Raw genomic sequence first — 12,662 nt, forward strand, 5'->3', positions numbered from 1 at the left:
CAGTGAAATTTAGAATCATGAACATCTTGTACAAAGATAATTAAAATACAACACACATCTACGGCAGTTCTTATTTCTGAATTATCTAAAGTGCAACCAACACACTATTACAGTTGCTCATTACATATATAAAAATATCTTACTTAAAACAGACTTTAGATTGAGTTAAACACATATAAGTCCATAATTACTTAATTATTCTATAGACTTCACTAAATTCTTCATGGGCCTGTTTAATACACTCTATTATTTGGGATATAATAATGTCCAAGCGATCTTTTAGATCAAAGTTAAGGAAATATTTTAGACCAGCTAATGAGGAGGTATAGATTAGCTGGTTTAAAAGATTAAGACATTCTACAGCAAAAAAATATTTTTACTTTTGTCCAAGTGTTTCTCAAGTGTATCTACCATAAAACCTTTTATCACTTAACATCTATTAATATTGCATGGGAAATGCTGCTTTGGAGCCATAGAAATTAAAATTCTGGTCTATCACTCCAAGATCTGAAAACACTAGACAAAATGAAATAAAAACTAACAAAGCTTCTACAACTTATAATAACAAGAAAATGCTACTACAAAAATGCTACTGCGAAACATCGTCAGTGAACTGTTAGACTGTCCTCAGGTACACCACCAATAGGATTACCTTGTTAGGCTGAGCAGCAGATTTGCCACAATGTTGTTCATTGCATCAAAAGGCTTCTCTTGCCACTTTTTAAAAGTCCCAGCACTTGAAGTAACCAGACTCTTTGGCTTTATAGTTGTACCCAACTTTCCAGAATTCACCACGAGGTCAATTTTGCTAATGATGTCAAATAAAGACTTTTAAGGGAAAAATATTGGGAGAGAAGCTATTAAGAAGAGTGGACATAGATGCCATTCTACTAGGAAGGAAAGAAGAGAAAGAAAACAGCTGAAAAGTGAAGAGAATGTTTCACATAAGCACATAAACATAACACAAGATTGAAGGTATATAAAATATGTCCATAAAGTACAATGTCATTTCTTACTTGGTTGTCAATGGGCAACACACAGTCTGCATGCTCATTAAGTTCCTTCATTGCCAAGATACTATTATAAGGTGAGGTTATGACATCATCCTCACCAGAAGGATAAACTGAAGTCACAAATCTGTATACTTCTGGGAATTCATCCTCAAGCACCTTTAAAAGATATGTGCCAAGTCCAGATCCTGTTCCTGAGGATTAAAATTTCAAAAAGAAAATAGCATAAATGCTTCAGAATATAATTGTGAAGAATTTGGAATTTTATGATTTATTTGTAGAAATATATATTAAAGACTTAAAATTTTCAACTTATTCCTGTGATTTTATATTAACTAATCTAATTTCAGATAGGAAATGAAGACAACATGGGTAGCGAGGTGTAAGCTTCTGAATTCCATCTCTGGCTCTGACCATGTGGTTGGAAAGTCTTTCTATATTTCACTCTTTTCACATCTAAATTATATCTATATGATGCCAAAGAAATGACTGAAGGGTGAAAAATTCAACTAAGACAGTATTCAGTCTATATTTGATGTTAAGGAACTTAAAAAAACTATCTTGACATCTTTAGTGTAGTATATATATAATTTAATGATGAAGAACACTATCATGACGTTAAGCAACTTATACACTGAGCTAAAACTGTCTAAAATTAAGCATGAGCACCTTGAATTCACAAAATTTTCAAAGATGAAACTATTTTACTATTAAAAAGCAGAAGCTCTAGGAATCTCATTAAGTTTGTAGCACATAGATTTACATTTATATAAATTCAGAAATTTTTAAGAACAGAGAAAAATGCAATCCTCTAAATTGGTGTTTTTCAAACTATGCATTATGAACCATTAGGGGCTATGAAACTAACTTCTTAGATTAGGACCAGAGTTTTCTTTTCTCAAACGAAACAGTAGAAATATCAATGTGCCATATGTGGGTTAAGTAATAATTTCTGAATCTTTTGTTTCAATTTGTGTATGTGTTGGGTTGATATAATATGTATTTCTTGCTCTTCAGGTTAAAAAAAAGTTTAAAAGTCAATGCTCTAACCCAGGGAGATAAATATTAAAGGCTACAATGTCAAAAATACTAGATGAGGGGCTGGCCTGGTGGTGCAGCGGTTAAGTTCGTACATTCTGCTTCAGCAGCCCTGGGTTTGCCGGTTGGGATCCCCAGTGCTGACCTATGCACCGCTTGTCAAGCCATGCTGTAGCAGGCATCCCACATATAAAGTAAAGGAAGATGGGCATGGATCTTAGCTAAGGACCAGTCTTTCTCAGCAAGAAGAGGAGGATTGGCGGCAGACGTTAGCTCAGGGCTAATCTTCCTCAAAAAACAAATACTAGATGAAAGAAAGGGAGATTTTTTTGTTAATCTTTAACATCTTTAATGAGAAGGACTTTCTAAGTATCATAAAAAACCAGAGCCATTATAGAAAAGACAGTTTTGACTCCATTAAAAATAAACAAAACTCCTCTATTTAAAAAACCCATAAAATAAAAAGGCAAACTAAGAGAAAATCTTCAACACATATGATGGAAGATTAAATTTCTTTAATAAAGAAGCCTCAGAGCCAGTCGTGATGGCCTATGGGTTAAAGTTCAGTGTCCTCCACTTCAGTGGCCCAGGTTTGGTTCCCGGGCACAGAACCACACTACCTGTCTGTCAGTAGCCATGCTGTGGTGGTGGCTCACATAGAAGAACTAGAAGGACTTACCACTAGAATATCCAACTATGCACTGGGGCTTTGGGGAATAAAAAAAGAGAGGAAGTTTGGCAACAGATGTTAGCTCAGGGTGAATCTTTCCCAGAAAAAAAAGAAAAAAGAGAAGCTCAAAAATTATTTAAAAAAAAAAAGTCTCACAAATCAACCACCAGGAAAATATGAATAATGCAATAGAAAAACGGGCAAAGGGTATAAAAATGAAACTCAAAACAAATCAAATGGCAAATAGATGTGAAGATGCTCAACATTTCTTCTAAGTAATGCAAATTAAAACAATATAATTTTGAACATACCAGACAGATTTGTGTCTCATAATACTCAGCATTGGTGACAGTGGGGGAAAATGGCAACTCTCATACATCGTTGCTAATAATATGGATTGGTGCAATAATGGAGAAAGGTATATCAGCAATATCAATCAAAATTTAAAATGTACATATTCTTTAGTCTCACTTTTCTTTCTAGGGATATTGTCTACACCTGTAGTGGCACAAATGAACACAGATGTATGTACCAGATGTTTACTAGGGATTGTTTGTTATAACTAAACACTATAAACAATTTAAAATCCATCAATGAGGGACTGATTTTAAAAATTATTGTATATTCACACAATTGAATTCTATGAGACAGAGCTAATATTGAAAGACATTCAGGAAAGAGATAAAGTGAAAACACTACAGAATACTATGTATTGCATGATCAGGTTATGTAAAAATATACACACTCACTTTTTTTTTTTTCTTGCTGAGGAAGATTCATCCTGAGCTAACATCTGTGCCAATCTCTATTTTGTATGGGGGTCACCACCACAGCATGGCCACTGATGAGTGCTGTAGGTCGACGCCGAGGAACTGAACCCAGGCTGCTGAAGCAGAGCATGCCAAACTTAACCACTAGGCCATGGGGCTGGCCCCTATACATACCCACTTTTAATAGGCATAGAAAATATCTGGAAGGATAGACATAAAAACACTGCAAATTTGATTCATGTGAAGAGACGGACTCGGATTAGATATGGGAAAGGAGACTTTCACTATTTAAATTATTTTTTACCATTTTCAGTGAATTATGAATAAAGTATTTATCTTCTGAGATAGAGTAATAGAGGGATTAAAAAAAGGCACCAAAATGAACTATAAATCAAATGGTTTTCTTTTGAAAACTTAATCAAACTTGCAGGTTAATTATACTAGTACAAAGAAAATTGGCTTCTTAATTAAATGATTAGGATGGTCTTCAAAAGGCATGGTTACAGAGCAATTATAACTTTAATTTTAAAATGCTATCGTATGAAATAATAGATATGTATAAAAAGTCAATTGTATATAACCTGCTGAGTATAAAATCTTAATCATAGGGGCCGGCCCGGTGGCGCAGCAGTTAAGCGCACACGTTCCACTTTGGCGGCCCGGGTTCACTGGTTCAGATGCCGGGTGTGGATATGGCACCGCTTGGCAAGCCATGCTGTGGCAGGCGTCCCACATATAAAGGAGAGGAAGATGGGCACAGATGTTAGCTCAGGGCCAGCGTTCCTCAGCAAAAAGAGGAGGACTGGCAGTAGTTAGCTCAGGGCTAATCTTCCTCAAAAAAAAAAAAACAAAAAAAACAAAAAAACTTAATCTTAACTTGGAGGAAAAAAATGTGGTAAATTTTTCTTTCAAAATTGGCTAATCCTGGGGCTGGCTGGTAGTGTAGTAGTTAAGTTCACGTGCTGCGCTCTGGTGGCCCAGGGTATGTGGGTTCAGATCTCAGGTAGGAACCTACATACGGCTCATCAAGCTAGGCTGTGGAAGCATCCCACATACAAAATGGAGGACGACTGGCACAGATATTAGCTCAGGGCCAATCTTCCTCACCAAAATAATAGGAGTAGTAATAATAATAATAATAATAATAATAAAATACAATAAAATTGGCTAATCCTATTTTGAAATTAGCAAATTATCATCTGTTTCTATTTCATGGAACAGGGGAGCAAAATACTTTACTTGCAAGGTACAGGCTTCCCTGGGGAAAGAAAGCAATGCAGATCACTTATTCTAGGTCAAGGTGACGCATTACCACATAAGGCATGATTTAAAGGAATTGACTGAAAAGACTTCTTTTACTTTTTTCACTTGTTGGAGACAAGAAAGGTTTGAAGGTGGTTAAAGAACATACCCATTCTGATATTCTTTGGCAAGCATCACGTGAACATGCTAGAAATACTTAGCTCTTCTTAGGATATGGGACTGCACAAGCAAACTCTCACAACAAGAAAGTGTCAAAATTCCCAAAAAACTCATATGTACTGAAACGCAGCTGGAAATTTTAAAAAAGAAACTAAAGGTAGGAGAAAATAAACTGTCAGATTCAGTTCTACTGACTCTTAAAAGGGCTTCAATAAAAAATAATTGGTTAATAGCGACAATTTGACAAAAATTCAAGATAAAAAAGCGGTTATGTACATATATTCATAAACACACACTCTTAACAGTTCTATCTTTATCAAGCACAGGTCTGAAAATAAGACTTATGCTTGAAAAATGAATTCCCACTTGCACTTTCACGCTGTTATAGGCAAACAAGTGAATAACTTTACCTCCTCCCATGGAATGTATTACAAAAAAACACTGCAAACAATCACAGTGCTCCGCCGACTTTCTAAGTTTCTCTAAAATCTCTTCTTGATAACGACTGCCAAAAACTTTGTGACCCACAGCCCTGAAAATAAGAATATAGATTAAAAAAAATCTATGCATCTATTTCAAGATTTTATTATTTCTGGTCTAAATAAAAAGATTATAGAAAAGCTTTAGAAAGTATTTTTACTGTAATTAAGTAAATTCGATTTTTGTTTCATGTCAATAAAGCATATTATGATATGCCAAAAATACAAGGTAGAAAATATAATAAACATTATATATCTATAATCCTCAAATATCCTGATAAGATAGCTCATTATCATATTAAACTATGGTTTTCTAAATTTACCTTCTCTTAAGGTATAATTACAACAACACAAGATTTTATACATAGTTTTTTCTCATCTCCATTTAAAGTAAACTGTGACTGCAGTGAATTTTACACATCAAGCAGAATGTGGTCAACTAGAAAGACATTAAAAATTTTTAAACTAACCTATTTTGGTTTAAAATATGAGAAAACACACACATTATTACTAGATGATATGGCACACAGTAGAAAACTGATATTCATGGGCTCTGTAAACCTTTTGGCTGACCAAATTTGCAAGTATCACTATGATGTATTAAAATATAAGAATGATTTCCCCACACACAGTCAGATGTAACTCAAAAGTTTCAGAATAAGTTATACAGCAATTGGAGAAAAGCGAGATAGGTGATCAGATGGGCTCACTTATTAAGTGACTAGTTCTCCCCAAATGAGTCTGAGAACACAAGATTCAAATTCATGCTTCAGTATAATTATATATCACTACGCATTATGAACGTGAGGGATTGGCTGCAAATAGTTAAAATAATGAATATTAGATTTGCAAATAACAAGGAGCTACTTAGTTTTTAAAAAACAAAAACAGTCTCAATGTAAATTTTTAAATGATCATTGCTGGAGCTTTTCTCCCATTGGGAAGAGACCATTTATATATACATAAGGGCCAAACACGGCCTCAGGCTGAACTTGATGCTGGGACGCTGGTCTGGCTTGCATCTCTGTATCAATTCCATTAAATCTGAATAACTGAAAAACTTGATAGAGTCAAATAAAATATGTGACAGAGTTTATAAAATACTTAAAACTTTCATCACTATTTATTATTATGCAAGATCAATTAACAACAAGGAATTCAGCAAATCAATTTTTCATGATTCATTTTTTCCTTTTTTAAGAAAACGGAAAGAACTAGGAAACAGGTGGCTTCTGAGCATTGTGAAACACCATCATTTATCAAGGAAAAGATGATGGGCTGAAAGGCGTAGAGTTAGGTATGGCAAGTTACTCTTCACTTTCTTGTCAGTAGGACCTATTAGAATGAAAGAAAACTAGCTTATTTTTTCAGATGACATTCAATTTCTTTTTTTGCTGGGAAAGATTCGCCCTGAGTTAACACATTCCGAATCTTCCTCTCCTTTTTTTCCCCCTCCCCAAATCCCCAGTGCATAGTTGTATATTCTAGTTGTAAGTGCTTCTAGTTCTTCTATGTGAGCTGCCACCACAGCATGGCCACTGACAGATGAGTCGTGTGGTTCTCTGCCCAGGAACTGAACTCGGGCTGCTGAAGTGGAGCCTGCCAAACTTTCACCACTAGGCCACCAGGGCTGTGGCTTGACATTCAAGTTTTCTGTTCAGCATGTCCTCACCAATTATTCCCCGAACCAGAAATATCAGTGATGAGCTGCTTGCTGTCAAATACATCTCTCAATGGTCCCTGCAGAATTTCATTTACTACTCCTTCCTCCATGTCAATCAAGACAGCCTGAGAAAGAGAAAGAAACCTTAATTAGCATACTTTTCTGTAGAATTCGTCACTCTGTAAATGAAAAGAATTTATGAGCTAGGGTTGCATTGTTCTTTTTATAGTTTAAGCTTAATCAAATCTTTATGTAGAATCTATTGTAAGAATTAAAAAATAATTTCACCCTGCGTGAAAGGTGGAATCCAATTAAAGATGGATTCAAAACTCTTATCCTATTCCAAAGTACCAAGTGGGGAAAAAAAGGAACGGAATAATCCCCTCAACTGATTTTCTAACAGTTGTTTTATTCATGTGCCTATGTGACTATAAATTTCTTGAGAACAAGATCTCAGAAACCTAGAAGGTAACCTTAACCAGAAAAAATTCTCAATAAATGTAGCATGCATGAATGCATTTGCTCACTAGGAACAACCATGCTGCTCTCTATGAATCAGTTAAAAATTGTCCAATTCAAATCAGTAAGCTTCCTATTATGTGCCAAGTGAAGGCACTGGATAGATGTCAAAGATGATAACAGGGTCCCTCCTCCCAAGTAACTCACCATCTAATTCATTACTACAAATTTTACTGACATGGGAGATAGCCTCTATTACTGATAAGAGAATGAGAATATAAAACATGAAATTAACTATGGAAAGAAAAACGGAAAAGACTGCAAGGAAATATAGCAAAATGTAAGCAGGGATAGCTTGGCAGTAGGATTATATGCCCTTATCCCCACTGTCTTGTCCTTTATTTCCCATATTTTCTACAAGGAGGAAGAAGAGTGAAAAAGTAAAATAAATAGTTAAATAGATAAGAAAAGCAAAGCTGAAAAACATATTCTGAATTAACCTCAGAGTCCATTATAAAGCTATTAACTCTTTGATTCAGTGTCACACAAGTGCTTGGTTTATGGGCTTTTTCAGATCTTGTGACCACGTAACGCTAAGCACCTACATGCCACTGTTCTAAGTACTTTACATGTATCACCCCATTTAATCCTCACAACCCTACGCAGAGGTACTATAATTATCCTCACTTCACACATGAGGCAACTGAGGCCTAGAAAAGTTAAATAACTTGGCTGTGATCACCCAGCTAGAAAGTGGTGCAGCTGAGATTCAAACCTGGCTAGCCTGGCTGCAGACTCTTCATTCTTAACCACCAAACTACACTCTATCTTATCGAAGGGAGACAGTCAAGTTTGATATCTACAGAGTACTGACTACAGTGGAGTTATAATTTATGCCCATTTAAACTTTGTGAATTCAACTATTTGTGTAGTTGATTAACAGTGTTACTGTAAGCCGGCAGTTAAAATAGTTTTATTACACAGTGTATTAAGAATATTATATTACTAATTATATAATAATATACCTCCCAGTATATAGGTATATTATAGAAGTATCTTAGAAAGACTACAAAATTATGTTTTACAAATGTGCTCCTTTATATACAGAAATCAATATACATGCACTTTAACAGACACAGGACTATATAGGGTTATTTACTGGCAATTTTAGGGATTTTCAAGGATATTTCTGATAACATGCAATTTTTACCTTAAAGGCCAATTTTAACACCTAATCAACCACATAAAGATTACAAAAAGAAAAAATTAGCTTATACTGGCCTTGTTCCAAAACAGATTTACTGAGATAACTTGTGGAAGATTAAGCCATACCCTCAATTATCCTGCAATCTGGCAAAGGGAGCGACATGCAGAATACAAACTGACAAGCACCTCCTGAAGTCAGTTTTGATAGAATCATAACTGTCACAGTCACTTAGCATTAAAACTCTGACACAGTATATAGCTCTTCCAATCTTCCCTAGTCACATCAGGGCTTTGATGTTTTCCCCTTGGAAATTCATTAAAATTAAGAGGAATTATTCTGGGTCCTTTACTTAGCCGTCCAAGGCCTGGAGTCACAATGGTTCCAGGATTTGATGCTTATTTTTCTTCCAGAGCCACCTGGTGATAGCTTTCTGGCCTTTGGGCTTTCCCTTAATTGTAATATAGGATTTACAAAATTCTCAGTAATTGCCTGTTAACGTTAAGATACTGGGCATGGTGGAGGGACCCAACCACCAAGTTACGTGAAGCCTAGACTCTTCAGTAATCACAGCCACATAACACCAAGACTCCAACGGAGTCTTCCAGGACAAAAGTCAAAGGCTACAGAAGCACGGTGATTTATTCTTTCCCAGTAGGGTTTCCACCCCCTCCCACCTGGCTCGCTGATATGGTGGTGGGAAAGAGCTCAAATTGGGAGTGGCCTAGGAAATGTCAACGTTTGTTTTTCTCTCTCCGAGTAAGATTTGGATTGGGAGGTCAGCGCTCTCCATGGCATGGAGTATACCAAGTGTTCATCAATTAACCTAACAGGCTGCAAGCACATGGTCTCTGCTCTGAATTTTGTTTCCCAAGGACATCAGAGACCACAGATCCAAGGAGATGGTTCCCAGGTACCACAACACTATTGCTTTCCACTCTTACGGCCACTACTCCGGGTCTGATACTTATCGTCTCAATTACTTCCACAGCATTTAAATGCCTTTCTTTTTTGTTATAGTCAAAGATTATTGATCAACAGTTGGAAAAAGCAGTTTGTTGGAGAAACCACTACTGAAGAGAAGCTTCCTGGAATGAGAGTAAGACCAAATATGGGCTGTTGACTCAAAGTACTTTTGTTCAGGAGGCCTTACATGCTTAGGCTATTTATTCATTATAATGCTGCTGGATCCACCCTCTATTGGGAGTAGTAACTCTGATGCAAATAAATCTTCCAACAAAAAACTAATTTGCATTAGGATGTACTTCAGGCTTAGAGTTGAGAAAGCTTCTTTTGTTATCATTTGTCTAGATGTGTATTTCTCCTGAAACATTTAGGAAAAAATGCTAACTATGCAGGTTTTTTTACTTTAAGCACAAAATTTTCCTCCCAAAGTTTCAGGCAGACACAAATGTCTGCTTAATTATATTCAGATTAAATGTGGTTTAGTAAACACTTTTTTTTAATTTGAGAAGTTGAAATTTTATTCTCATGATAGGTACAGAAGTATAGTTATTTTAAAAACACATGCAATGTTAAGAATCCAAGTGTATATCTCTTACTCGTGCTTTTAAAGAACAAATTTTCCCCTTGGAAATACTGCCACCATCACCGACCACTCTGAAAGATAAAAAATAAGAAAAGGTCCTAAGATCTTCTATAGCTAATAGTGCTATCGGGTAATAAAGTTAACTTCCATTTGGCTAGATATAGGCCAGGGGAGGCACACACAAAAGGCAACGAAGAAGGAGCCATTCCTAATCTCCTTCTCCTTTGTCTACCTCCCATTGGGCTGAAGAAGCAGGTACTTATTCCCCGGCTTTCTTTGTAGTTAGGGCTGGCCATGTAATCCAGTTCTGACTAATGAGATAAAAGGTATTCTGGGAAGCTTTTCTGATAAAAACCATCAGACGCAGTTGGTGCCCATGTGATTCCTGGAGTGGAGGCTGCCAGCTTATAGTTTACCTTTGCTTATTACCTTTATTGCTTAAGCCACCATTAATGCGGTCTCCTGTTGCAGCCCAACACATCAACTGATATACCAGTTATACACCAGAGTATCTAAGGCTGTTCCTAGAATTTCATGTTTAACATAAGCTACCAAAGTAAATAAATCTATGATCAAACACAGTGTAGAAGTCAATATAGTTTATAAGAAGACAGAACATATGAAGGGAAGCTGAACTGAGCACAGATGATGCTACAGGTCAGGGGTTGGTAAACTATAGTCCTCGGGCCAAATCTCACCAGCTGCTTGTTTTCCTAAATAAAGTTTTATTTGAACATAACAACATCCATTTGTTTACATACTATCTATACCTGCATTCATGCTACAATGGCAGAGTTGAGTAGATGTGACACAGACCTTATGGTCTGCAAAACCTAAAATATTTATCATCTGGCCTTTACAGGAAAGGTCTGCCCACCCCTGTTACAGGCAAATTCCTATCATGTTATTAAAAAGGTGTGATCATTTCCTCAAATAGATACAGAAGCGTACACAAAGATGTGGTCTTGTTTTTGACAAAGATTTTTTGTACTAACTGTGGAACAGATGCTACATGTGTTGATAGCACATGGAAAGAAGAGCAAGATACCAAGCCTCTTCTCCCCAAACTCGATACTGGGGAAATAAGAATGCTCTCAGGTTAAATTATAAAACAGAGTAGATGAGAATATAGTTGTGTAAAGTCACCTTATTAAGAGAGAATTGCTCCCAGGCTGAGTCTCCACTATATAATACTCAGTGAAAGGATTGGCCATCACCAATAGAGGGGATGGGAGTAGGAACTTAGTTAGAAGGGAAGCACCTAAAAGAAGTATTAAATAGCAAATATGAGTCTCTTAATAGTATTTAGGGGACAGGATGTTCTAGTTCACAAACAAGATGGAATCTAGTCTATATGACATATCTTCATCAAATAAAGATAAATGACACCAGTCATTAAGGTAACACACCAAACTTCCCTTGGTCTGATTCTATAGTCACCAAGAAACTATCTATCACTGAGTTGTTGGGTAGATTTCCTACAGAAAAGAATGTGCTTTTGAAGGGAAATGAGTATGTAGTCTTCTTGAGTTACAGTTCCTACTATCGATTACTACATTGACTGTTTTTAAATCTCCCATTCTCCTTGAGTTTGGTTTATCTGCTTGTACTGGAGAGTAGTGGACCCATTCTCAAACTATCAACAAGGTTTCTGAGTCTGCAAGCCCGAGGGTTAGACTCTGGAATTTACCAAGGATTTGGGGACAAATTAGCCTTCCCTAGGAGATAACTGCCTCAAATACCCAGCTAACTAATTCAAACTAGAACTGGAATTTTTAGTGAATTAGATTAAAGCTGGATATCAAGTATATATTTTTCAGCTCATGCCCCTCCAGTTTAGTTTTATTATGTATTTTGAAAGTGCATGAACTTAATGATTTAACTTTAAAAGCTTATGGACATACCCTGAAAGCCAAATTACTCTTTCAGGTAGAAGACATATACATACATATACTCTTTATTAAATAAACAAAAGTAATCTAATCTGACAACTGCCTTTCTCCTTTTTAGCACATTCACTGCATACAGCAAATATTCCTGACCACAAATAATATCAGAGAAACGTAAACAATATATTTTTTCTTTCAAAAGTTAGCCATTACTGAATACGTTAACAAGATACCCTGAGGGAAACCTTTAGCATTCCTTTAGTGAAACTTTATTTCAAGGTCAAGTTAAATGAAGGCATACTAAAGGTTCTTTCTGTTCTTTAATATGGCCTTAAAAGGAAACCTGTAATGCTCTGCAGAATGATATGAGAATATTAAAGATATGAGAATAAATATGCTTTCAATAACGAGAAAAACAAACAAACAAAAAGCTAGACAACTTCTTTACAGTAATCAGCTGTTTTTATTGTCCTTTGAAGAATTCTCTCCCAACCTACTGACATGAAAAG

General features: G+C 35.9%; 1 protein-coding gene across 3 annotated transcripts in view; it reads right to left on the bottom strand.

The window, feature by feature from the left end:
- The window catches only part of TUBE1 (tubulin epsilon 1), a 19,979-nt gene that overhangs the window by 5,400 nt on the left and 1,917 nt on the right, over nucleotides 1-12,662 (bottom strand). The window contains exons 4-9 of one of the 3 annotated variants that reach the window (XM_070559307.1): nucleotides 11,411-11,525; nucleotides 10,278-10,335; nucleotides 7,062-7,177; nucleotides 5,321-5,442; nucleotides 1,017-1,204; nucleotides 653-828 (exon numbers count right to left, since the gene is read on the bottom strand). In XM_070559307.1, coding sequence (XP_070415408.1) covers nucleotides 653-828; nucleotides 1,017-1,204; nucleotides 5,321-5,442; nucleotides 7,062-7,177; nucleotides 10,278-10,335; nucleotides 11,411-11,525 — 775 coding nt within the window. The remainder of the gene's footprint in view (nucleotides 1-652; nucleotides 829-1,016; nucleotides 1,205-5,320; nucleotides 5,443-7,061; nucleotides 7,178-10,277; nucleotides 10,336-11,410; nucleotides 11,526-12,662) is intronic. The other 2 variants (XM_008514787.2, XM_008514788.2) reach the window with 2 other exon arrangements.

The sequence above is a fragment of the Equus przewalskii genome, chromosome 9 (genome assembly GCF_037783145.1).
Source record: "Equus przewalskii isolate Varuska chromosome 9, EquPr2, whole genome shotgun sequence".
Classification (NCBI taxonomy): Eukaryota; Metazoa; Chordata; class Mammalia; order Perissodactyla; family Equidae; genus Equus; species Equus przewalskii.